This window comes from Ambystoma mexicanum, chromosome 9 (genome assembly GCF_040938575.1).
Source record: "Ambystoma mexicanum isolate Mex_15411 chromosome 9, UKY_AmexF1_1, whole genome shotgun sequence".
Classification (NCBI taxonomy): Eukaryota; Metazoa; Chordata; class Amphibia; order Caudata; family Ambystomatidae; genus Ambystoma; species Ambystoma mexicanum.
The window spans coordinates 380,447,364-380,475,056 of record NC_090931.1 but is presented as its reverse complement, the minus strand read 5'-3'; the positions used below and the strand labels follow the sequence as shown (position 1 = coordinate 380,475,056).

At 47.7% G+C, this 27,693-nt stretch overlaps 1 protein-coding gene across 9 annotated transcripts in view; it reads left to right on the top strand.

The window, feature by feature from the left end:
• The window catches only part of TSPOAP1 (TSPO associated protein 1), a 3,887,333-nt gene that overhangs the window by 1,656,590 nt on the left and 2,203,050 nt on the right, over positions 1 to 27,693 (top strand). For all 9 annotated transcript variants that reach the window (XM_069614850.1, XM_069614845.1, XM_069614847.1 and 6 more), the window contains exons 9-10: positions 18,014 to 18,118; positions 18,714 to 18,764. In XM_069614850.1, the coding sequence (XP_069470951.1) occupies positions 18,014 to 18,118; positions 18,714 to 18,764 (156 nt within the window). The remainder of the gene's footprint in view (positions 1 to 18,013; positions 18,119 to 18,713; positions 18,765 to 27,693) is intronic.

Below are 27,693 nucleotides of genomic sequence, written 5' to 3'. Positions count from 1 at the left end.
CCTTTCCTCTCCGACCAGCCATCCCAGGTCCAACTTGGGTCCTTCCTCTCGGATATCTTTTTCTCTACCTGTGGTGTCCCCCAGAGATCTAACCTCTCTCCCTGGCTGTTGAGCCAATACCTGGCACTCCGTGCCCACTGCATCGCCGCTGTCTGCCCCAATTTTCAGTGCTATGCTGATGAGACCCAGCTCATTTTTAGGCTACCCTCGGACTCTCTTCTCTCTCTCTCATCTCTGACTGTCTGCCTGCCATCCAAGTGTGGTGTGCCACCAATGACCGCTGCCTTAATGCCAGTAAGACTGAAATTTTACTCATCAGCACACCCACTCCCTCCTTCCCTGCAGCTCTCTGGCCGGCCTCTCTTGGCCCTCTTCCTGCTCCCACCTGCAAGGCTAAAAACCTCGGGGTCATCTTCGACTGCACACTCTCCTTCTCTCCTCACATCCCTGAGGGCTCTAAGAAGTCGCACTACCAGCTGCACCTCCTGAGAGGTATTTTTCCTTTCCTCTCCTTCCCCCAGAAGCTCACTGTCTCCAGAGCCCTGGTTTTCTCTAGGCTGGACTATTGTAACTGCCTCTATCTAAATCTGCCTGCCTCTACTCTCCGCCCTCTGCAACTTATCCAGAACAGGACTGCAAGACTTGTCCTTGGCCTCAAGCCCAGGGATCGTATCTCTCCAGGACTGAAATCTCTGCACTGGCTCCTAGTGGCTGCGAGGATTAAGTTAAAAACCCTCTGCATTGTCCACAAGGCCTTCTGGGGCCTGGGGCCTCAATACCTTCAACTATCTCTTCCTAAATATCTTCCTTCTCAAGCTCTTCATTCCTCCGCCTCCAACTCCCTCAGGCTCAGTCGCTTCTCCAAGCAACAAGTTGGTGGTAGATATCTCTCTTCGGCAGGGGCCTCTCTCTGGAACAGCCTTCCTGCCTCCCTTAAACTTGAGGAGAACCATCTCCGGTTCCGGAAGCACCTCAAAATCTTCCTCTTTGCTTCTGCTTTCTCTCCCCCTCTGCCCTGCTGAATTCCTGACTGATACTGCACTGGTTACCTGGCCACCCTTCTGATCTCGGGCCCAGGCACACCTGCGCTGCCTCCCTGGCAACCCCTGCACCTACGGACTGTTTTTTGTATCCCTACAGTCCCCCTACCAGCACTTATGTCTACACTTACCTTGCCACCATCTGGCCGTTTTACTATCTTATTTATTCGACTATCCCATGTACTGCACTTTCCCCTCTCCCTTCCCCCTCGCACTTTTCCCTTTCCCCCTTGCCATGCACATGCGCGATCTGAATAACACTTGGCCTAGTAAGATCGTTGTCAGTCTTCCCTTGTTCCCCTCCCTTGCCTCGTCGCGCCTTGAAACACTTGTGTATAGGCACGTTATAAATGCCATATCATATCATATCTCCTGTCTCGTGTAAAAGCAAGGATGTCTGGGGGAGTATTAGGTAACTGTGATGGATTGCCATCTGCAGAGGTCTGAGAGCCCTAGCTTTTTACATTTTTATTCACATAAAACGATGCAGGTAATTCTATTTCTGAAACTGAGCTCTGCTAATCAGAATCCCTCCACCCCTTTGATAAATGTTCCATGACAAAATTATGGGGCGTCCATCTGCCTTTGCTGAGGCAGCATACAGGTGCCCTCAGCTTCATGTCTGTAGCGGCATAGGGCAGAATTAAAGGAGGCCTGTGCAACCCTGATAGCTGCTGGAATAGAAAGTTCCGTCAAGCAGAGGTGGCATTTTAGCCTTCTGCACCTCTGATCTAAATTATATTGTCTGCCTTAATCAGTCTGATAGAATGTAGCTCCTTAAATATAAGTCATACCTAGTGGTAGCATGGTGACTAATGAGAGCACACAATTATACAGCCGCAGCAATTTAATATCACACTAGTTATCAGCTCTCTGTGCAGGGTCTGACATAACTGATGTGTATGGTCTGACTTTCTCCATTACTGACATGCGGAAACAATGGCTAGTATTCTGCCTCTTTTGATCCCCAACCATGGAAGCAACACTTCTTATCGGTACGAGTGCTTTAGAGACAGCACTGACCTAACAAAGCCACTCTCCCACCATGGTGCGTACTACTGGAGTCCCTTTAAGGGCAACAGGCATCAGAAGGGGGTGGAGTTAGAAGGGCCAGAAAGGAGAGGTAGGCCTGCTGTCCCCTTAATTTCTTGCAGGAAAGGTACTCTGGGTGTTATGTCCTATGGCAAAGGGCACTTGTTACATCAACCTGGATTTAGACACCTTACAGCAGACTTGCTTTGGACAAATACCCTTTGACAGTTTGCCTTTAAAAGGCGAGGGGGACCCCCTCCCCCTCCCGCACCTCCTCCCCTTCATGCTTTAATTCATCTCTGACTTCCACAAGGACAAATAATCCTGACCTCTGTTGGTGGTACAGTCTATCTTAAAGTACTCTGCCAAGAAGGTGAAGACAGACAGCATTGTTAGGCAGAATCCTGTGCAGTTCCCTTGGGGAACACTGCAAAAAGATTAAGACTACAGGAGCAAGCAGTAAACCCAATTGGTAGCAGTCTGTACCACCCAGATTTACCTGGTAGCTGTGGCTGAGCAGTCAGACTTCTCTCAAGAAGAGTAGGGCAGTATATAGAGTATACACAATAGGGCTAAAAACACAGTAGAGCAAACAAACACTGACCAGAGCTTTGTATCAAAAGTATATAATTATTTATTTAAAATACACTTTAGGCAATATACTAGCACTCTCAATCAAAAGCAAGTTAAAACACAGTCAGGTAAAGTATACACACCTCCCTTCATAACTATTAGACAAGTTAGAGTTAAAACACCACGATTTGTTAAACAGATGTGAGCGCGTAACCTGATGGCACTCCAATAGTTCAGTTAAAGGGAGAGAAAAAGGCAGAGCATAGAAATAAAACACGTCCCAACACTTTTAGGAGTTCTCAGCAAGGGAAAGAATGTAGTATACACTGTAGAGCCAAAGTTCATAGGCCAGGCCCACTTTAAATGGAGCAAAGCAAAATGTGCCCAGGATCACACGGTTTAAAATGCACTAAAAGTCTTTGCAGAATGTTCAAAAGAGGTTGGGGCGATTCAAGAAGGTAAAGTTAGAAGGTCTGGGGCCAGCCCAGTTGGAAAGCCAAGGATTTAATGGTCACCTTGGGCAAACCAAAGAAATGGAGGCCAGGCAGGACACAGTACCTTAAAGAGAGAGGAAGCTCCAGCGGTGGCAGTTGTACCTGGCAGTGGTTGCAGTTCGTTGTTTCGATCAGGGGAAGAGAGGATCTCGTCGAGGAGGAAACGTGGAGTCGTTGCACTGCACAGGGATGAAACCAGCTGCGGAGTTTGTCGATAAAAGGTGCGTTCCTTTTATTTCTGGTCAAAGTGGTGAAGCTTGGCTATCCGGCCGCCGGGGTGCTTGGCACGGGCGATTCAACCAAGAGACATCTTTGGAAGGCGAAAGGGCGAACTAGTTGGTCCCACCAGCTCAGAGGAAGAAGACTCGTCCAGCAGAAGATCTTCTCTTGTCGTTGGGAAAGTGGTGAGTTTGTTGCAGCAGGGCTCCACCGGTGTTGTCGTTGCAGATGGCTCCGCTTCTTCCCTCTTCGGATTCCTAGGTCCTGTGGCGACCTCTGAAGTTCCAGTCCCAAAGGCCCTGCTTTTATGCAGAAAAACACCCATACAACAGCCTAGCTGTCACTCAAACATGCTAAGTGGTGAGCCGAGTGGCTCACCACTGGCCCAATCAGAACAGAGTGTGACTTGAGTTGCTAAGGCAACGCAGTCCAGGGTGCCAATTCCCCTTTCCACACATCCTGTGGAACCCAGACAGAGTGGCACCATTTGGAGGGCTTCTGTGGAGAAGCCCGCCAAAAAGTGGAACAAAAAGCTCGACCTTGGTCAGAGTTACAGAAACGGACACGAACACCATTTTAGAAAAGAGTTCTGGCAAAAAGACCCAACCGTTGATTTAATATTAAATAAATAAACCGGCGGTATCTTTAACATTGCACCAAAAAGTGGTGCGTTTAAAATCAATGGGAAAATCCCATAGAGAATATTCTGGTGGAATATTTTGCGTGGTAACCACTGCCACGAGCCAGAAACTCGACAAGGGGGGACTGGAGAGTGCCCCCTTGAAAACAGACCCAGGGGCGATATAATTAACCCCTTCCAGTTCTTCCACAATATGATGGTTTGTACTGGTTCTGTTAATAATTTAAGACTGGTAAAGTCAATGGTGACTTTACATGCCCTGGGGGACAGTAGTCAGTCCCAGGGTATGGAGTCTATGTTTGGGGGTCACTATGACACCCCTGTGTTACTGCACTGAGGGTGCTGTGTAACACATACACACAAAACAGATGATACCCTATGGAGTAAAAGACCCCACAGCCCAAAATTACACAATTAGTCAGAGAAATATCTCAAATCATGCCTAAGAGTGGGAGTAAAAAGAGTCTCACTCTTAGCAGGAGAAAAAAAAAACACCAAAAATCCAGCAAAGCTGATGGGGGACTCACTAGGTTTGGGAAATTAGCCTTATAAGAGAATTCTCCCTAACAAGCATCCAAAGTAGAGGTAGAACATTGAGGGGTGACTGTTATTGACAAAGGTTTCTAGACTAGCTGCACTGCAACCAGGATCCTGTTCACTGAAATACTGGAGTTGAAGGATCACCTCTAGGTGCAACTCAAGCTCCCTGCTCTAGAAATTCATAAGGACTCACCTTTTCTTGGAACACCTGAATTGGGACTCCCAGCAATCACAGAGACAAGGGTGTACCCTTGGCTCTTCCTGCATCATTGGACCACTTCAACACCAGTTTGGGCACCTTTGACACTGTCCAAACAGCTACACGGGAACCTGAAAGCCAACAACCTCCACATCTGAGTATCGTTCGGTGACAACACCATGTCGTCTCCACATCTAAGCCCTGTCAAATCTTTTAGCGTCCCCAACGCAACACTGCCCACCAGGTCACCAGCTTTTTCGAACTCCAAGCCGCTGCAGTATTTCCAATGCCATATTTCCCACTTGCTACAGATGGCCAATCTATTGTTCTCTGGATTCTAGGATCCCGAGTCTTCCAGCAGTGCCAATCCGGTATTGCATGTTGTTCCAGTATCTTCGACCCGCAAGCTATTGCCACTGTTGTATTGTACTCCACTGTTGGACTTGGTGCTGCCGCTCTTTGACATGACCTGACACTGGCCCAGCGCTGAAAGCACCTGCTTTGACATACAAAGCAAGACTATTTATTGTTCTCCAAAGACTACAACCCAAGGCACTGCAAAGATGCCTGTCCCTAGCCCACTTTTCGAAACATTGTGACTTTTGAGCCCACCTTCTCTATCTTGTTCTTCGAGGCCTTGCCTTTGAACTGTGATATTCTGCCAATCTTGTGGCTGAACACAGCTGCTCATCTACCCAGACTGCTCTTTCACAAAAGTCTACATTCTCTGTGTTCTTTTACAGGGGTGGTTTCTGATTAGTTGATTGCATTTTTACTGTTTTCTCAAGGATCCAAGCACGGTTACCCAGAATACCTCAAGAGGCTAAGACCTTCCTCCCAACCTTCTGGTGTAGAATATGCAAAACTCACTGCACCACAGACTTAGGTGAAAGGTCGCGTGAGGTGCATGCCACCAGACATACTCCCTAGTTTGGTAGAGGAAGCAAATGGCAATAGCAAGCAAGGACCAGTAATCCCTTACCTGATTTTCAGTACCATCCCACGATTGCTTTACCTGCAGGATGACTTTGCAGCGTGGGTCCACCTATGTGTAGTAGTAGTACTGGGTGAATCAGAAAGGGGTCTCACCGGTCATGACAGTAGGACATGACCAGAACAGGTACTGAGCAGTCTGTAATCCGAACACATAACTTCCACTGGAGAAAGTCCCAAATCCAAGGCAAAATTCACAATCCAAAACCTATCCAAGGTCAACTTCTAGAATGCAAGTCGAAAATCCATAGTCACAAATCCAAAAACCAAAATCTTGTAGGAAAAGTCAAGGGTAAAGTCCATAGAGAGCAGGTTCTAGGTGCGTGATTGAAAGAGGCTACAGAACCGTGCATGAGCCGATGGTGCAGGCAGAGCCGCCCAATGGGAGCAAACTGAAGGAGAGGGATGAGCGGCGACGACAAAGGAGGGGCTGGAGCAACGACAACCAAGAGTGTCAGGACACAGCAGCCATACGGAGGAGCTTGACAATGCATAGTACAGCTGTTGAGAAGCAAGGGCCGGCATGTCTGCCCTCCATTTTAACTTCCTGGTGTCTGCATCACTGATGTGACTTGCATCATATGGTGCCGGGTATGCTGGGAGTTGTAGTGTTCTTGGTGTCCGTATGTCATGATCTCTGCTTCCAAAAGGTCAGGGTTTTCCCAACTCCCTTGGAAGCAGATCCATAACCCAGGTTCCGAGGGCCAACCAGTCCCAATTGGGACCTTTTGGACCCAGTCCTGGCGCCAGTGGCACCAGGCTCATAAATATGCCCAGTCCCAGCGCTGGAAGCGCCGGGCTCATAATGCTTGGGTGGACTTACCTGCAGCAGACCATGCTGCTTACTTGCCTGCCAGCTGAGCCTCTGATCCTCTTCTGTTTGGAACTACTTTTCCTGTTGGGTGGGGCAGGAGCCACTCCCTAGATTCAGAACACTGGAACTCTTCTGGAAAGCAGGAACTCTTTTCTTACCTAGGCGTGGCTGTGGAAGGAGACACCTAAGCACTACAGGAGGCTATTTAAACCACACCCGGTGGATGAATCTTGCTTTGCGTTATTCTGCATCCTCTGCAGCAGAACGCTCATCGTGTCTTCTGCATCGGATCCTGGGCCTAAGGAAAAAGGCTTACCATCCTGAATCCTGTCTTCAGCAACACCTATAAAGACAAGAAAGAACAGGTTAGCATTCCGGCATCTGAAAGACAAAGGCTTACCTACTCTTTGTGCGCTCCGGAGGTCTTCACACTGCATTCCAGCATCTGAAGGACAAAAGCTTACCAACTCTTCGCACGCTCCGGAGGCCTTCGGCGCTGCACCCTGCATCTGAAAGACAAAACAAGGTGCGTTTAAAGACATTGGGGAACTTTAACACTCACGTGCCATTACTCCTTTCCACATCAACCCCAGTGGGTATTCCGGCACCCTGCAGCCGCTCCGAACTCGTACCTGCAAAATAAAAGACAGTTAGAGCGCATCGTGAAGCAGGCAACAAGCGCTTACTTACGTGCTTCCAGGCGCTTCTATTCATCACACGGACTCCATCTTCAACTCACTTCAGCCCGTCATCCGCCATCGCCGGAACCTGCAAAACAAGAGACATCATTACTAAAGACTTTAAAGACAATAGAATTACTCGAAACTTACCGTTCGTGCAGTAAACGACGGACAGCAGTCCTCTGAAGTCAAGAGGCCTGCGCTACCGGTCCAGTGAAGAAACTGGTTACAGCACCCTGCCCCGAGGCAGATGGAGAGCTCGGCATTCACTTACCTAAGGTGAGAGCGTTAACCTTTGGGGGTCTACAGGAGAGCAAGAAAGGAAAGGGATAGGGACACCCCAATAACCCCAGTTCGTTAATCCCATATTTTCTACCTGCAGACATCTTACTCTTGAAGTCAGGCATACAGTGCACAGATGTCCAGCCCAAAGAGCCAACCGGGTGCTACACATCACCTTTGAAGATACGGTAGTCGCCCAGTCAAGACCGGCGCCTCTGCGAGAATCAGGTGAGCGTTACACCGTAATCCCATAACCGCCACAGGACACTCCAATACAGCTCTGAGTGCCTCTGCTGCACCCTTTGTGTCGGTGAAGGTATGACATGTTTAAATAAAGTCTATATTTTATAGAACTGAGATTGGACATTCTTTATTTTTGGATTATTTGTACTATTGCTGTTTGAGTTGCTATTGTTATCAGTTCACACCCCTCCTGGGGATTATAGCCAGCCATTTTGGGATGCGCTACCACAAAGACAAAGAAGTACACCTGTCAGGCTTTTTATAATGTCACCCTTATGATTGGGATCACTGCAGGTTTGATAGTACAGTGGGGCTAAATTGGGGGTGGGGAGAGCACGCCACTACTCATTCCTCTACGCCTATAGAGCAGTTGTCATTTCATCATAATCACTAATTGAATAATACTGCTTCATACTGTCACCGTGCCTCCATGCTTATGGAAGTTCTCACTGACTGGGGACAGGACCGAAACCTTTGCATAGCACAGTGTGCTTCCCCTTGAAATCCCCATACAGAGGCTAGGCAACATGCTCACATGTGTGGCCCCACGCCTTTTCTCTCATACCCACACTTGAGTCCCTTTTTTCACATCAGACAAGTCTAATGCCTGATGCACAGCGCTTTTTTGTTTTTCCTTTTCTTGCTGCTTTTGTGCACTCATTTTTTCCTTAGTGTTTATTTTTTCTCTCTTTCATCGTTCACTCATTTATGCCTGGTAAAGCAGGTTTAGCTGTGTGTGTCGTCAGAGGAGATTTTTGGTGGGGAATCATCATTCACGTTTTCATTTTTTTTTTTTTTTATAAAGTATTTTATTGTTATTAACATAGTACAATGGTCATAATAACAAAGCAACAAGCAAACAAAAACAACTTCAGACTGTCATAGTCGTTCACAATCAGAAAAGGTACCCTGAGCATCAACAGTTGAGCGATCATCTCATCACATGCAATAATGTATAGTATGGTACAAGCACAAAACAAAACCCCCAGTGCACATTCCCCCGCCTGTACATGGGACACTCAGGCCACACCTTCCTCCCACCTGTCCCATATTTTCGACGCTTTGTTGGGACAGCCTCGCGCCGAGTAAATCCTACGCTCCATCATAGCGCATATGTCCATATCCAATTTCCATTGTTCCAGCGTTGGGGAGTCAGGGGCACCCCATTTCTGCGCGATATTGCGCTTAACCAGCCCCATCGCCGTGTGTAGGAGCAATCTTTCCCACTTATTAGCTTCTATCTCATCGGGCACGCCCAGAAGCAAAGCCCTTGGGTCCAGTGGTATGGTGCGAGTCAGAACTCGGGAGAGTTCCCTACAGCATGCGTTCCAAAAAGTTTGTATCTGGGGACACAGCCACAAAATGTGAATAAAGGTCCCCTCCCCATCCCCACACCGCAAACAGTTTGGGTCAGAAGCCCGTTTCCAGCCATATAGACGTGTCCTAGGGTAATAAACCCGGTGTAGTATTTTCAACTGCACTAATCGAAGCCTAGAGGAAATGGCGATTTCCCGGGGATGCATAAGGACTTGTATCCAATCCTCAGGATCTATCACCCCCACATCTACTTCCCATTTTGCCTTTAGTTCATTCAATTCGGGGGTAGCAAAGGAGGATATAGCATTGTAAAGGATGGAAGTGCATTTGGTAGGGATATGCGCCGGAAGGATGTTACGCTCTATGGGGGTATAGTCCGGCAACTGCGTATCTGCTGTCAGGTAGGGTCTCAAAGCATGGGCGAGGCGAATGTAGTGGTAATGTTCCGTATTCGGAATCTGGAATCGCAATTGTAGGTCATCAAATGAGGCCAAACACCCCTGTGTAAGCATGTCCCCAATCCTGGCAATCCCCGCATTCACCCACCTAGGCCACGGCTCCAACTTCTGGGTCTCAGCTAGGTTGTTGTTCCGCCAGAGGGGTTGTGCTCTAGTAGCTTTATTTTCCCACCCAATGAATCGGTGTGCCTGTCTCCACACTGTGATCATATGCGTAGTGGTTGTGGGCGGAGAGGTTCTCGAAAGGGGCTGATAGAGGAGAAGCAGCGGGTCAGTGTTGCGCATAGTGGCTATCTCAGCCCGTATATGGGGCAGGTCTCGGTCCCCGTGGAGAAGGTCATTAACCACCACCAGTTGTGATGCCCAGTAATACGTTTGAAGGCGGGGAACTCCTATTCCTCCCTCCCAAATAGATCTTTGAAGTGTAGTTAACGCAATTCGTGACTGGCCTCCCCCCCATATGAGGTCTCTGAGAAGTGTCTCCACCTGGTGGAACTCCGAGTCGGGGACTTTAAGTGGGGCATTTTGAAGGACATAGAGGAATCTAGGAAGGGTCATCATTTTAAAAAGTGCCGCTCTTCCCATAAGTGTCAGGGGGAGGAGTTTCCAGTGCCGGACATCAACAATAAAGCGGTCTGTGATTGGTCGGAGATTGTTCCTTATATAGCTTGTTAAATCCCCGGATATCCATATTCCCAGGTAACGAAACCCCTGTCGTTCCACCCGGTACGGGCAGTCCTGGGGGATTGCCTGTTCCCCACCCTTCACCGGAAAGAGGACTGATTTCCCCCAGTTGATTCTGAGTCCGCTGAGTTCCCCAAAGCGGACCAACATTTGCGTTACAATGGCAGAGGATGTTAGTGGGTCACCCAGGTACACCAGGAGGTCATCCGCATACAGGGATGTACGATCCTCGTGTCCCTCCGGCCATCTGAATCCTCTCCAGGCGGTGTTTTGGCGAAGCCAAAGAGCTAATGGCTCGATAGCAAGGGCGAACAAAAGAGGGGACAAAGGGCATCCCTGTCGCGTACCACGGCCCAGGGGGAAGGACCCAGAGGACCAGCCATTCACTCTCACTTCCGCCTTGATGTTAACATAAAGTAGCTGCACCCAGCCTAAATAGGCCTCTCCGAACCCCATGCGGCGCATTATTTCCCAAAGGTAGTCCCATCGAATGGAGTCGAACGCCTTTTCAAAATCGATTGCCAACAAGGCCAAGGGTTCGTTTATAATCAGGGATCTCTCCAATGCTAAATGGAGGCGGCGCAGATTCATCCGAGTCGATTTGGCAGGCATAAAACCACACTGATCCGGATGGATCAAGGAGGATGTGACTAACTGCAACCGATTCGCTAATAGCTTAGCAAGGACCTTAGCTTCCCCGTTAATCAGCGATATAGGTCTATAAGAAGCACAATCATGTGGAGGTTTGCCAGGCTTGGGAATGACCACAATGGTGGCCTTGCAAAGATCTGGTGGGAGGGTACCCTGTTCCCGGGCAGCAAGAAACATCCTATGTAGAGGACCGGCCATTTTGTCTACTCCTAGCTTCTGCCAAGTTTCAACTGGGAATCCGTTCGGGCCCGGTGCCTTTCCCGACTGGAGCTGAGACAGTGCCTCTGCAATCTCAGCCTCTGATAAAGCAGAGTCCAGCTGGTCCCTCTGTTGCCCCGAAAGGATCGGCAGCGTCACCTCATCTAGGAGGCAGGGGTTTAGCGGTGAGGTCGGAGCCCGATACAAATCTGCGTAAAACTCTGTGAAGGCCTCGGCAATCCCAGAGTCCGAATGTTGGGTGTCGCCCTGTGCCGTGACAATTTCCCGGACATGGCGCTGCCCCTCGTCTCTCCTCTGCAACCAAGCGAGCAGTTTACCCGACTTATCCCCAAGTTCATACACCCTCGCCCTAGCCTGCCAATGGGCCTGCTTGGCGTCATCCATCGTTCTGTTACGGAGGCACTCCTGGGCGCGCTGGAGGGATCGGTGGGTCTCAGGCGTAGGATCGGATATATGCTCAATCTCCCTGTCTCTCACTTCCTCTTCGGCCTTTAATATTTCCCGGAACCGGATGTTTCTTTTATGTGTCGTCCAAGAAAGGATTTCACCCCTTAGCACTGTTTTATAGGCCTCCCATAATATCACGGGGCTGTCCACCGACTTCTCGTTAATTTCGAAATATTCACCAGAAACTTCCTCGAGGCGATCTATCAGTTCCGGGGACCCCAGATAATAATTGTTAAGTCTCCACGTTCTAGGGGGAAGGGGACCCTGCATACGCAATTCAACTAAGAGGGGGGAGTGGTCCGAAATGCCCCGGGGGAGTAAATCTGCGGACATTGCCCTATGGAGGTCGGTATGTGGCAAGAAGAAGTAGTCCAGTCTGGACATGGAGCCGTGAGCGCCGGAATGGAAGGAGTACTCCCTATCAGTCGGGTGTAACTCTCTCCATACATCTCGGAGCCCAAGGGCCGATGCAAAACTGGCCAATCTAGTCGAGGTGTCAGGGTTGCGATTTCGGAGATGGGAACGGTCAAAGTTATCATTCATGGTATCATTAAAATCACCCCCCAGAATGAACGTATCAGGATGGTGTTTCCCTATAAGGGTAGTAAGATCGTCCAGTAATTCCTGTCCCAACCCGGGTGGGGAATAAATTGCGGCAATGGCCATCGTCTGACCCCAGATGGTCCCCATGACGAACACGTATCGACCCCTTGGGTCGCGCTCAACCAATTGCTGAGTAAATGGAATGCGCTTGTGTATCAGGATGAGGGTGCCCCTGGAGCCCATTGTGTACCCCGCCTGAAGGGCAAGGTGGTAATTAGTCCTCTGAAAAAAGGCACAGTGTGATCCGGCCAGGTGGGTTTCTGTCAAAAGGGCCACATCAGGGGAGTGTCTATTTAGAAATTGCCTAAGCAGGCGCCGTTTAATCCCGGACCCCATCCCATTCACGTTCCAGGTGAGGAACTTCAGGGATTTGGTGTGGCGCATGGGTGTCCCGTGAGTCTGTGCACAGGATATCTATCACACATGATGGGGGTCTGTACGATTGTAGCAATCAGTGAGAGATGGTGAAGTGGTAACTTCGACCAAAGACAGTGGTTCGTGTCCGTTATAAACATATGACAGTCTTGAAGTAACAAACAAACTTCCAAACATTCCCAACTTACCCCCACCCTATACTCCACCCCAACACGAAGTACCTGTCGCCCAAACATAGCTGGACCTTCAACTTAAGGTAGCAGCTCAAAAACCCAGACCCTAGAGCCGGGTCTAGATAAACAAGAAAGAGGGGGGGGGAAAAGGGAGAAGGAGAAGGAGAAGGAAAGGAGGAAGTTCGGCTAGGGGGGGGGGGGTTTTCAGAGGCTCCTCCAGAGTCCCCTCCCATGCGCCAGTGTCAACATCTTCCATGGTGGACTACTCATGCGTCCGGCTTAAGAATACAAACAAAGAAAGAATACTTCAAAGCGCCATTACTAGGCCAGAGGGGCGACAGTCCGGTCAATGTCCTCGCTGATCTGCATCGGGGTCCAGGACCCCCTGTTCATTCCTCTCCGGGTTTCCTCTCGGGGAGGCGTGCCTGGGCCTCGGTCTTCCTCTCGGCCTCCTCGGTCTCGCAGTCCAATCACCTTCTATATGGGCCTCCGCCCATTTCCATGCCTCCTGCGGGTCGCTGAAATGAACCGTGGTTCCTCCATGATATATCTTCAGTTGGGCCGGGAAGAGCAGGCCATATTTCACATTTAGTTGGGCCAGCTGTCTCTTGAGTGGCTCAAACGATTGTCGTGCCCGCTGCACTTCTCGGGTGTAGTCCGGGAAAAAGGCGATTCGGGAGCCGTTATGGGTAATCGAGCCTTGTGCCCGCGACAGTTGCAGGAGGGCATCCCTATCTCGGTAGTTGAGTAAGCGGGCGATGATAGTACGTGGCGGGGCACCCGGGGGTGGTCTACCCGCCGGCATTCTGTGAGCCCTCTCCACTGAGAAGAACTTTGAAAAGGATGTGGCCTCGAAGATGTCTACAAGCCACTGCTCCAAGAACAGCTCCATACACTGTCCCTCCTCCCCTTCTGGCAGACCCAGGATACGGACATTATTGCGACGGGATCGCCCCTCTCCATCCTCCACTCTTGATTCAAGGGTCTTAAGGCGGTTTAAGGCCTGGGACAGTTGGCGGTTAATCCCGCCTATATTGTCTTCCACTTCAGAAATACGTTGTTCCGCCTCTCCCGTTCTGGAGGTTAGTTTCTGTAGATCGTGGCGTAGGAAGGAGACGTCTGCCGCCATGCTATCTATTTTGGTCTCCATGGAGGATCGGGAATTAGCAATGGCCGCCATTACATCATGGAGAGAAAGAGGGCCCTCCCCATTGGGGGAGTTCGGTCGCGTTGCTGGGGCCGCCGGGGCCGGGGTGGTGGCGACGGCAAATTGGTCCATGCTGCTCTGTGTGGAGGGTTTCTTCTGCCTTTCTTTCCCCATAGTTCCGGGGAGGCGTGGGGCGTCCGGCACGGCAGGTCGAACAGTGCTAATTACGCCCTTATGGATCTACTCCGGTGTACCGTGTCGCAGCCCCGCAACAGGCCAGGTGGAAGGCCTCGGGGTCCTCCAAACACCTTCCAACACGCAGGTTCCACGAATCCACCGTCTGTATGGAGCAGGGGGGGGGGGAGAGTTAATCCCACCTACCTCTAGCTCTGTCGGGCCAGGCCGCTGCCGTCCTCCACCACTCGGGGCTGGGTCGAAACAGCCCAAGAGCAGGAGCCGTTTGTCCGGGCGACCTCCGGTTGTAAGAAAAGTCAGTGTCCACTGCGTGTGCCGCACCACACCAGGCCGCTTCAAGCCCCAATCAGACAGGAGGTGGTCTGCCCTCAAGCTCCGGCGGCCATCTTGGTTTCGCAGTTCGGGGCCCCCGGCCTTCAGTAAATTGCAGATTATGGCCCTCCAAACGGGCAGACCACAGCCCGGATTTCCGCCGGTCGTAGCCCCCAGCTTCACGGGCACAATCGTGGCGTTGATGTCGCTCGATGTCCCCAGGAATCAGGATAAAGGTACAGGATTGTGTCGGCGCTTACGGGAGCTCACTCAGCTCACGTCCGCATCGCTCGCGCGCTAGCCCACGTTTTCATTTTTTTTTTTTTTTTTTTTGAGAAGCAGCGGTCCGCTGTACAGGGTGTGGATAGCCGGTGTTTGGGCTGCCATCTTTTAATAGTAGCGAAATACTGTGAATTGTGGTCTGTACCTCCATTGGGATTAGTCCTTGGTCAGGTGTTGTTGAAAAAGCCATGTTTTGAGAGATTTGCAAAATTGGGAGAATTGTGGGGGCATTCCGAGTCAATACCAGCATCGAGTTCAAAACAGAGGGTATGCGACAAGAGAAGGATTGCTTGCGGGTCATCACTTTGTGGGCGAGTTGTGTTTCGCGCTGATTGGTCGATTTTCTGTGTGAGGAGCATGTTTTACCAGATCTGTTGAGCTTAGCGATCAGATGCACTGGTGTGCTACTCATACCTGCTTTGTAGAAGATGAATGCAGTCTTGAACGTTATCCTGGCCTTGAGAGAAAGCCAATGTAGTTGGCATAGCACTGGGTAATTCGGTCAAATTTCCTTGTAACCGTAATAAGACGTGCTCCAGCATGATGGATTGATTTTAGGGGAGCCAGGAAAGCATATGCCCTTTCCATGTGGGAAACCACAAGATCCTACAGTTTCATCCAGAAGTCCTGCATTTGGATGAAGGGTTTGATTGTGCATAGAGTGGAGATTTGGAGCCCGGCCGTTTGGGACTTCTTGGCTATGTATTTCTGGAAGGGACGGGCTGCTGTCAATGGTGAAGTGTTAGGATTTTGCTGAATCCGAGAGTTGCTTTTCAAATCCTTCTGAGCGCATATCATTGAGCCATTGTTGGGCAATTTGGTGTTTAGCAAAGGAACTGATGAGGACGAATTTGATCTTGGATGGGTTAAGTATTTTATAGGCAGTCGACATCCAGGACTGGCAGATGGTTAGGTAATCACAGGGATGACGGATGTCCTATGTGCTTTTTACTCTCGTGTGCAACTGGCTTTCATCTGCATATTGGTGGATGGTTATATTTGGATCTTTGAGGGGTGTGCCCAGAGGCTCTGTGTAAAGGTTGAAAAGGATTGGCGAGTGGATGGAGCCTGACGAGACTCTGCAGGAGGCTGGGAGTTGGTTAGAAAACAACGTGTTTATCTGGATAGCCTGGTGTCTGCTGGAGAGGTAGGAGGGAAACCAATTCAGGACAGGCCAAAGAATCCCATTCTATGTGCCAGGAGGAAGCAGAGGATGCAGTCTTGTTCTATGTCGAATGCAGCCGAGAGGTCAAGGATTACAAGGAGGCATGAGTCACCTATACCCATGATTTGGAGGGAATCGTCCACAACTTGGATAGTGGCAGTCCCGATGCTACACTTGGTGTGGAACCCCAACTGATAGTCAATTAGAAGGTGGTGTAGTTCGATTCTAGCGAATAATTGTGTAGGGACTACTTTAGGATTTTACCAACAAACTGGATTTTATAATGGCGTGGTAGTTGGCCAGGCCATCTGGGTCTAGGGTATGTTTTTTCAAATGAGGTTCTATGATAGCTGTCTTGAGGGTGTCTAGGTATGTGAGGGAGGCATTAATGATGCAAAGTAGAATGTTGAGCACTGGGCCCATCACTTGTTGGTGGAGGCCAGGATGATATAAAAGTAGGAGATAGGTTTGAGGGTGTTGTTTTTAGGAGGTCTGGGGAAGAGGGAGGAGAGAATTCGGTCCAGAGGGGCGGTGTGTGTGCTGGAGGGCAGAGGGTGCTAATACTGTGGGATGTGATTTGATGATCTGTCTGTTTCTTCGGTAATAAAGTAGTTTATACAGTCACATTTGTCCTGAATTGCTGCACCTTGGGGTCGAGTGGGGGTTTGGTACAATGCTTTACTACAAAGAGTGCTTGGTTCCTGTTAGAGGGTTAGAGGCTGCCGTGATGGTGGCGGAGTAATAAACAGCCTATGCCTCGGTCATCAGAATCCTATGGTTGGTGCAGATAGATTTGAGGTTGGTGAGATCTACAAGTTTGTTTTTTGCGCCACTGATTCTCTAGGGCTTTGATTGTGCGTTTGTTGGCGACGAGCTTGGCGGTGTACCAGGGTGTGGATGGTTTGGTCTTAGCCCATCTAGTTTTTTGGGGGGCATGAGTACCCATCAGTTTCATAGCAGAATTGTTGAATCATTCTAAGAGGACGGAGGACAGAGGCAGTTTCTGTGGTGTGGAAGTCTGTGAAATGTGCTTCTCTCTCATTGACTGGTAAGGTTTTGAATAAGTGTTGCTGAATGATGGGACGATTAGTCTGAGCATTGTGGGCCACGTGGGTAGTTGAAGTGTTTTGTTTTTGGTTACTTTTGCGACTCCTGTGCACTCTGGAAGTCATCTTTCTACGTTGGCGTCTTCTCAGGGGAGAAGATATCTGTGATTCTGCACTGGATCACTTCAGATGCTTTGTCATATCGAAGGACAACACTGGTAAAGTTCTCTTGACTTTCGCACTCTGGTCAGACTATTCCTTCCTGGGCATCAACCAAGCCGGGAAGTCCCTTACTTGTTCTGGCATGGTTAGCCACTGCATTACCATGGGAAACCACAAGGAATTTTCGAGGGCTGGCAAGGGTACATGCACCGAGGACCTTTCAAGTTCTTGGAACAGGATTCATCTTCTTCAGTGTGATCAGAACCCAAACACTGTAGGCACAGTGAATGAGGGTCATCCACTGAGAATCCCCTGTGGCACAACACACAATAAACCCACAGTAACGAGGATCAATGGGGAAATGTCGAGAATAATGAGAAAAAAATGCCATGACCTTCTATAAGTGTGAATGAAAGGGGATCGGATGAAGGAGTAAGGAAAGGTTACCATAGTGACTACTGTACTCCTAGTCCACTTTCCTCCATATGTCCAATCTCCATCCCCCTGATATGTATTTAGTCCTCCCAATCCTCTCAGCAGCGCAGTGGACTGAGGAGAAGGTGCATGTGACAGAGGCAACAGAAGGGACTGCACAGTGCACATGATGCCCAGTCTATGCATGCAAATTTAAACTGAACTCACACTCTGCTGTGCAAAGTCTCCTGTCCCAAAAGAATGAATGAAAGGGGACTATAGACTAGGAATACAGTAGCCACTATGGTGCGTAACTTTTCTTTTGTTCTCTAAAACCTACAGTATTGCTAAGTGATATAACTGTGAGTGCAATTCATTTGTAAGTTTACTGGAGATGTCAGGCATATAGTGTTGTTATGATTGGCAGTGTCAGGCATGGAAATTGCAGTGAGCACTGTACTCTTTTCTTTCTTACACTGGTGAATGTTTTACCATTCAACTTTACTTGAGAATAGTATTCGATTTTTCAGGAGGTCATTTCTGCAGTATGGACTACTATATACTATGTATAACAAATAGAAACAAACTTAATTTCCCATATATTTGTTTCATAGCACATGAGAGAAGTAGCTGAACGACGGCAGCATCTAGAGAAAGAGCATGAAGACGCACTGATAGCGTTGCGGGGGCGACAAGATGAGGTCAAACGACTCCATCAGGTACAGTATGCAACTTCAAGGGTGGATTACAGCAACGTAAAGTGCTAAAGACTAGAAAAGTGTAGTAAATGTTGCTAATAGATAATGGTAACCTCCACGAGTATTTGAAACATCTAGAAAAAATGTGTTCACGTCAGTGGTAGCAAATCCATGATAGTTACCAAGAACAGGCAGGCGATGATAGCTGTATATAACCATCTACGACAGCATACACAAGTCTGTGGCAGTGAGTGGAAGTTTAGAGTCACAATGAGGAAATTCGATTTGTTTAGTGGGCAGTGTTATTAATCCTGTGATAATAACCACAAGTTAAGAGCATTTCTTTGGAATACATGAAGTAACTTAAGATCTGATTTCTAATAGCTTTCTTAAATATCTGATATTGGTCTTGATCTTCTACTTGTTTCCTTGTCAGCTTGTTTCCCCTAAATGAGACAGATAGTGAAGTATACACTTGTAAGAAGAAATCTCAGTAGTGCTTATGTCATTTAAGTGTGTATGAATAGAAAAACGTGAACTAAAGTCAACAATGGCAATTCAATTGCACTGAGGTGATTTTTGGATCTGTAACATATCCTCTCTTGTCTAATGTCAGGCTCATGTTGAGGCAAAGAAGGAACACGAAGGAGCTGTACATCTACTGGAGGTAACAGCAACACAATAACAGTGTTCCTGCAGTCAGTTTTTTAAAATATGTAATGATTGCTCAAACACTGTAATGGCATTGGGTTTTCAAGTATGTTCACATATTTACAATTACTTCCCTATGTATTGTTGCTTTGTGTGCAAACTTACTTTAGTTGTTTGTTCTTTGGCTAGCTTGGTGATTCCTAATGCGCATGATGATGAATGCATTTAGACTCTAGCGTCGCAATGTTAACATTGTGGAGACCTTGCCCCTGTTTCCTTTGAAGCAGAAGAACTGTTCCTGTTTCTCCGAGATAAAGTATTGTATGTCCACGTGCTTGAAATGAAGGTGGTATGACTAGTTGTAAAGGTGTTCCCCTGCCACTCGAACATTAAAACCCCTCTGCTCATACAATTTATGCCAGTATGATGATAACAATTGTGGTAAACCAGAATAAGGACTCAAACTACAGTTGGTCAGGATTCAGGGATTTTTGTTCAAATGAAAGAAAAATGCCTATCTGACCCTATCGCTATGAGGGAAGTTCCCTACCTTCTAAAACAAAACTAAGCGTGTTTGTCGAAGTCCTAAAATAAATAATGCTGAGTCCAAATCCTAGTTAATTATGAGGCACTAACACTTTAGAAAATCTAACTAAAAGGAATGAAAGGAGGCCTGAACACTAGCCTCTGTCTGAGCTTCTACCTGCCAACTCGTTGATGACTTATTTCCAGTCTTAAAGTTCCTAATCCCAGTTCAGTCTTTTTGTAGATTTCTTTTGATAGAAAAAATACAAATATTCTCTGTACTGTTTTCTCTTACCACTTGGAAAAGGCAAATTCTTCTTAGATTACTTTTCTCAGATTACAAAAAATGTTCAAATACCTCCAGTATCACTTTTCTTTTTTTTTCTTGCCATTTTGAATTAAAACATATAAACAAAAGCAAGAAAAAAAGAACAAAGAACAAAATACACCCTGCGCCACCCCACCCCATCCCGCCTAATTCTTGCCCCCCCAAACTTTGCACACCCGTGTTGCATAGCTAAACCAGGTTCTAAATCCTGCAATACCTAAAATACGGATTTCTATGGATAAAAAAAATTGTTATAGTGACTTTGAAAAAAGTCCAGGACCAGCCTCCAGTAAATTTAACTTGATCACCCTGAATTAAATAAGTAATCAATTCAAGAGCAACGAAGATCCAAATCTTAGAAAACAATTGGCTGACATTAGGTGAAGATTTTGATTTCCAGTTTTGAGCTATCACCAGAAGAGCCGCTAGTTGCAAAATTACATATGCTTTTCAATGTTGTAAATCATTCTCCATAACCACCAAAAGACAAGATAAGTGATCTAGGTTCCTGCAAACTGAATATATGCTGCATGTGATCATTTATTTCCTTCCAATATTGTGTTAAGATTGGGCAACTCCACCAAATAAATTACCAATCCCCTATCCCACCACATTCCTGCCAACATTTATCAGAAATGGACGTCTTAATTTTATGTAACCGAGTTGGTATCTAATGCTATTGAACCATGAGCTAATACCAAAACTCTCGAACTTGGATAGATCAAGTGAGCTTTAGGATTTCCCTCCATAGCTTTTCCCATTCTCCATTTGTCTCCATGCCCAATGTCTTATGCCAGCAGTGTCTGCATGTCAGTGTGTAATTAGAGGGCGTATTAACTATCATTTTATATACATTAGAAATAAGAGCCCTGTTACTAGGATTGGAAGGAACAAACCGCTGAAATGGAGTAAGATCTCTAAGTGCTGCTTTTTTAGTGGAGCTAACATCCAATGCCGGACCTGAAAATATTGGCAGCGGCAAGATTCAGATAGGCCCAATTCTAATTTACATTATGTAAAAGGTTTTGGAGCATTATCTTGAAACATCCTGCAGCCTTTTGCCACATGCACGTCTCCACTCGGCAAATGCATGCAGTTCGAGTCCCTGGGTAAAGTCTGGATTATTGAATACATTTGTGAGAGGAGAAGGGAAAGGCGTCAATTGATTCTTATTCACTGCCATATCCCACATATCTTCAACCAGACTCATAATCCGACTCTTAGGCATATTAAAAGGTGACTATTGTTTGGGGAAACCACAACACATCCTGAAGCTGACCCCCACCAAGCGCCTTTTCCATCTGGACCCATCTTTTCTCCGAGGTTTCTGCAGACCAATCTTTTAGGACCCTTATCTGTGTCGCTTGATAATATTTCTGAAAGTTCGGGAGCCCCAAACCACCTCTAGCCGTAGGAGTCATTGACATATTCAATGCTATCCTAGGAGGCTTATTATTCCAGATGAATCAGGAGACAGCTCCATGCAATTTCTTAAAAAATGAGGCTGGGACCCGGATTGGTAGTGCCTGCAACAAATAAAGATCTTTGTGCAGGGTCACCATCTTCACTGAGTTAAACAACCTCACCATGAGCTAGAATACAGACCCCATGTTGATAATTAGGCTGTTATATATTTTTTAACAAACTGGGATAGTTGGACTCATATAATGTACCTATTGTACGGGTTATGGAACTGCCTAATAGTTTTATCCTTTCTTGGGCCCAGCCAAATCATGTGTGCGACCTGAAATGATGCACATTTTCTTCGGTCAAAGGTATGTCAGATTTGGATCTTTTTATTTGTAGACCTGCCACGTTGCCAAATAGTTCTAGCTTCTGTTCTGTTGCTTGTAGAGTCGGTAAAGGGTCAGTTGCCAGAAGCAGCATGTTTTCGGCATAGGCCATAATTTTGTGTGGGACTCCCCCGAAATCTATCGCGCAGATTGCCTCTGTCTGCCTTTTCTTGGCTAAAAGTGGCGCAAGATGTATTGCGTATAACAACAGCGATAGTGGATACCCTTGTTTTGTGCCCTGTTGTAAAGCTATATGAGGAGACAGAAGGCCATTGATAAGTAGCTTGGCACTAGTTTGTCGATAATTTTCCTGAATCATGTTGATAAACATTTGTCCAAACCCCATTTTGACCAGAGTCTGAAAAAGAAGGAATTATATAAATTAGTTAATCTGGGAACCAATATGTTTAAATATGTTTTATAAAATAAAGAAGAATAACCGTCCGGATCTGGGGATTTGTTTAAGGGAAGATTACGTATAACCTTATCGATTTCGTCAGGCGTTATATTCCGGTTAAGCACCTCCTAGTCCGCCAAAGAGATTTGGGGAAGATTAACCTGATCTAAATACGTTTTTTTTTGTTGCACTGGGTCTGGGGTTTCAAAGTGATGTAGATTGGAGTAAAAAATGTGGAATTGCAAAATAATTTGAAGTTTCAGTGTACCTTTCCCCCCCGAGGGAAGCCAAAGCATTTGTATAGTTTGGGAGGTAGAAAGCTGCCGAGTTGTCTAGCCAAAAGTCTGTCCATCTTATTTGCTTTTATATAATATTTCTGTTTAAGAAATAATGAGGATTTTTCTGCTTTCTTTGTGTGAAAAAGATGTAACCTCGACACCGCTGTTGTATACATTTTTTGTGCTCCCGGACCCTTATTTGCTTCCATGTTTTTCATTGCGCAACCCATGTTTTAGGATCCAACTAGGTTGGTGTAAGGATCCAACTAGCTCCTTTTCCAATGCTTGTTTTTGTTTATTTCTAGAGGTCCCCTCCACAATCAAGTTCGCCCTCAACTTTGCCTTGAAAACGCGTCCCAGATAACATTTGATGTGGTTTCCCCAGAAGAGTTAACCTCAAAGAACACCCCAATCTTCTGTTCTATTTTATCCTTGAGCACCTGGTCCCGCAGCAGCACTTGTGAGAATCTCCAGGCCCACAACCTCTGTGGGACCAGTGAAATGTTCAGGTCCATTGAGATTGGGGCATGGTCTGTCAATGTAATTGTATGACACTCAATCTGAGTAACTTTCCCTATAAGTGGAGCTGAACCCCAAAGATAATACGTGAAAAGGAACGATGTATATGTAAATAAAACGCATACCCCTTCTTAGAGCCCCAGAGCTTTGCCAAAATATCTACCAGGAGATCTGTGCACATTTTTGTTTTATTGAATTAGGAGATGGTTGGGCATAGTGAGTTGTGGTGCTGCGATTGCGTGTAGGGTCCCATGCAATGTTGCGGTCCCCCTAGAAATAGCAATTCTCCCACCGTAAAAGATTCCAATTGTGTGAAAATCCTGCTCAAAAAACCCTGCTGGCCAACGTTAGTGGCATATACTGAAGCCACTGTTCGAGTGAAAAGCCCATGCTCTACCACCATGAAAACATAACCTTCTTTGTGGGCCTTTGAGCGTAGCACTTTGAGTGGGGACCCTGATCTCATTGCAATTACCACCCCAGCCACTTTCCCCACCGCATTTGCTTGGACAATAAAAAGGTTAATGACACAACCAAAGTTTGTCTATCCCCTTCACGAATATGAGTCTCCTAGAGCGCCACCAAATCCAGTTGGTGGCGCCCCAGGAAGCCTCAAGCTTTCTCTGCTTCACCAGGTTATTTAAACCTCTGATATTAAGCGTCAGCCATCTAAAATGTGCAAATTTGACATCTCGTCAACAGAAACACTACATACAGAAACTGAACCTGAACATTGCTCATTGTCCAAATAAAGCCCCATGCAGCACGGTACCCCATCCGACCCCTCCCGCCCCCACTCGTTCCCTCCCCCACAACTGCCAAACATTCCCTTCCCCAACTGCAAATGTTCCCCCTACCACCTTCATTGTCCCCAGGTGTGAGTCACATAACTAGTGTATTCTGGGGTAAAAACCACCAGCTGTGAGTCTACAATTCCCCCAGGGTAAAGTGCAGGGTATCCTAAAACCCCCATCTATTATCTGAACAGATAGAATCCAAGATGTCCTGTTCCGATGATGACTGTAGAAGGATTGCTGCTTTTCTGACCAACTCTTGCATATTATGTTTCGCTGCTAGTCTGAGATGATGGCTTTGGTGTCACACCCCCTAGTCGGCTTCTCCTGTCTTCCCTTTCTAGTCCCCTATTCCTGCACCCTTGTCGATCTCTGGACACACCTTCCCATGGAGCATACTGTGTGGTAGAATTACCTGGGGTGTAGGGGTATCCTCTTCTATTTGGAGTATAGCCATACCTGCTTGCCGAGAGGAGATCCTGTGCTGTTGTCCAGCCACTGTGAAAACCAAACGGGAAAGTCCATTTATACTTGATTCTGCGCGATTGCAAAGTTCTCAGCACCAATTGCATTTCTCTGTATTTTTGAAGGATGATTTGTGATAAATGTTGGTACAGTTGAATATCTCACCCATTATATGTAATGGGGGTGGCGTTTCTGGGCGCAATTAGTATTTGTTCTTTCGAAGGGATTGTGTCCTCCGACGTATTCCTTATCTTAGATAATTCGTCTCCAGCTTGCTGGCCTCGGAAATGTTTTCTCTGTAGAGGGTGCTGCGTGTCGACGTCCGTCGAGTTGGTGTCCCTCGACAGCCACCGTATCGGCGCCGACGTCACCATGCCCATAAATAGCCACGCGCGGCGTCCGTTGCTCTGTTCCGTTTTTCCGCTCTTCGCGGGGCCTCGGAATATCGTTGCTCAGGTCAGTCAGATAAACCTCTTATATTTCCTTGAGAAAACCAACTCGTACTCGATGGCTTCCTCATCCGAACCGACGACTCTGCGGTCCGGCTTCAAAAAATGTCGAGACTGCGGAAAGAAAATGTCGCTAACGGATCCTCACAGGATCTGTTTGTGGTGCTTGGGAGTCGAGCACCATTGTTCGGAGTGTGAGGACTGTATGTCCATGACGGCGAAAGCCTTGAAGGAGCGCAAGGGGAAGATTGAGAGAGGTAAGTCAGTTAAAACCTCCTCGAAAGTTTCTTCGGCCGAGTCGAGGCATTCGTCTCCTCGCCGTTGAAAGCATTCCCATTCTAGGTCTCGAAGTAGCTCCCACCACTCTTCGAGATCTAGACACTCAAAAAAGAGATGTCGAAGATCCCCTTCCTCGTCATCTTCTGTTTCCCCATGAAGGGTCTCCTGCCCCACAAAACACAGCTCTCAGGCTGAGTGGGAGGAATTCAGGAAAAAGATGCTAAGCGTCTTCGAGAAAGCGGCCTCGACCCCTTCGAAGACAGCTGAGGGTGATACCCCGGGTGAAAAACCCCAAAAATTGAAATGCTGTGAGTCGTTGCCCCCGGCGAAAGAGTCCACCCGATAGCGCCACGTGCCATCGTGTAGCAAGGCAGCATCTTCGCCGTCGTCGAAAGTCCCTTCAACTCATGGATCGGCGCCATCGACGCCGTTATCGAAGGGTTCTTCGACGCATCGGTCATCGACGCCGACATCGAAGCCAATAAAAGAAAAAACCACGACTACTTCACAGCCAACGGTTATACCCAGGGTTATACCCAGGGCCTCCAGCACGACTCTGAGAATGTCGTCGACATCCTCGAGCAGGATCCCGATCCTCTCGAGTTCCTCGAGGCCTCTTCCAGTTTTCTCAACGCCTTTCTCGGTGCCTTCGAAGCCTTTTACATCGGCATCGACGACATCGACTTTTTCTCGACCAATAATGACAATTTGGCTCCTTCTGCTTTAGAAATGGGGTTTACAACATTTCCGTGGTCAGAGAACCCCAGAACCTTATCTTCAGTCTATGAAGAAGGGGAGGATTCTGATCAAGAAAGACCCTTCGGGCTGCAGAGGACCACACCACCTGTTTCAGAGGTTTTTACCTCTGAGGAAAGAAGGTTGAAAGGCCTACAGGAATCCTTACATGAGGCAAGTGGGTTAGACACTTCCCCAGAAGTGGAATTTGCCAAACCAGACCATGGGGAACATGCCAAAACCCCTTATAGAACCCTGATGGCAAGAATTATTGAATTCATGGGTCGGTCTGCACCTTCACCTGTTTTTCAACAGGATGACCTTACAGATATACTAGATAAAGGTCCACAGGAGGATCCTGTGGTCCCTTTCCATACAGCTTTACAAAGGAAAATTTCATCAAATTGGGAAACTCCTGAGGTTATCCCTGCAGTCAATAAATTGTCAGCCAAGTATAGGGTTGCTGCGGCTGACCCTGAATATTTATCAAAACACCCGACTCCAGAGAGCCTGGTGGTTCAAGCGGCTACTTCATCAAGCAGCAGATCTGCTTATCCTACTGTTCCACAGGACAGGGATGACAAAAGGTACGATTCTATGGCAAAACAAGTCTTTTCTGATTGTAGTATGGCGTTGAAATCAACGCCACTTGTACGCTTGCCAGGTTCAGTCACAAACTTAATAATAATAATAATAATTTGGCATTTATATAGCGCTACGAACCCTCAGGTATCTGAGCGCTGCTTATTACCCACGGTGTGTGGTGCTCATTTATCGACCTCGGACGGATGAAAGGCTGCGTTTGGGCCCGCCGGGATTCGAACCTGCCTTAGCAGGCTCTGCATGGATGTCAAAGCGAGCGTTCTACTCGCTATGCCACTTGACCGGCACTGTGGTAGTGTGCTTCATCAGCGGCTGACTGCATACTGGAAGGAGATGAAAGGGAAGCCTTCCTTAACATCATTAAAGATGGCAAAGATGCCATGTGCGAATCTCTTCAAACTGGCATCGATTCCGCTGACAGTATCAGCAGGGCCATGGCGGCAAGTACTACAATCCGCAGGCATGCGTGGTTACGAAAGTCTGGCTTTGCTCCAGATGTACAGGCCAGACTTTTGAATATGCCCTTTGATGGCTCTTCTTTATTCGGTAAAAAGGCTGATGACAGTCTGGAAAGGTTGCAAACATCTAAAGCAGCAGCAAAATCTTTAGGAGCTGCAATCTGCCAAACTCCTTTTCGCCCCTCAGGAACCTCTGGGAGAGGAAAGTCCATTCGCTATTATTCCGCATTCGGGAGAGGCAAAGGACAGCCGGCTCAAAGAGGCCAAAGGAGATCCACCCGAGGTGGACGGGTCAAAAGTACTAAGGCCGCAGCAGCAGCAGGTGCCTCTTTACCCTCGGCATCTGCATCAGCCGCCCCCAAACCACTCTGAGGACTTTCCACACAAAACACCTGTAGGGGGCAGGTTACCTCACCATCTGACGGAATGGCAGGCTATTACGTCAGATGCTTGGGCATTGGAGACAGTTGTCCAAGGTTACTGCCTACGCTTTCTACGCATCCCTCAGAGTCATCCACCGGGGCACAGCTCTCTGAAAGTTCCAGATCCGCTCCTCTTGCAGGAAATTGTAGACCTGCTAGAGAAAGGTGCCATAGAACCGGTACCTGTAGCGGAGAGCAACAAGGCCTGGTACTCCCCCCTACTTTCTCATACTGAAGAAAGACGGAGGACTGAGACCTATCTTGGACTTACGAGAATTGAACAAGTTCCTCAGGAAGGACAAGTTCAAGATGGTAACTCTCTCTCAGATCCTTCAGGCCCTCCAGCTCCAGGACTGGCTGGTATCTCTGGACCTCCAGGATGCTTATTTCCATGTACCAATCGATCTCAAACACAGGAAATACCTGAGGTTCGCAATTGGCGGCTCTCATTATCAATTTCGAGTTCTGCCATTTGGGCTGACCTCCGCCCGAGGGTCTTCACCAAGCTAATGTCGGTAGTGGCTGCAAGTCTAAGGAGGGAAGGGATCCACGTCTACCCCTACCTGGACGATTGGCTGATCAGAGCTGTATCTTCGGAACAAGCTCAGATCCAGCTAGATTATGTCTGCCACTTTCTTCACAAACTGGGCTTCTCCTTCAATTTAAAGAAGTCACAGATGATACCATCACAGAGACTCCAGTTCATTGGAGCGGTCCTGGACACTTCCCTGGGAAAAGCCTCGCCACCAGAGGTGAGGGCTCAAGATATTGTGCAGATGGTCAACAAGTTTCAAAATTCCCATCTCCCAGCCTTCGACTTTTTGAGGTTGCTAGGCCTCATGGCATCCTGCATCTTCCTTGTGCCAGAGGCTCGCCTGAGAATGAGATCTCTCCAGTGGG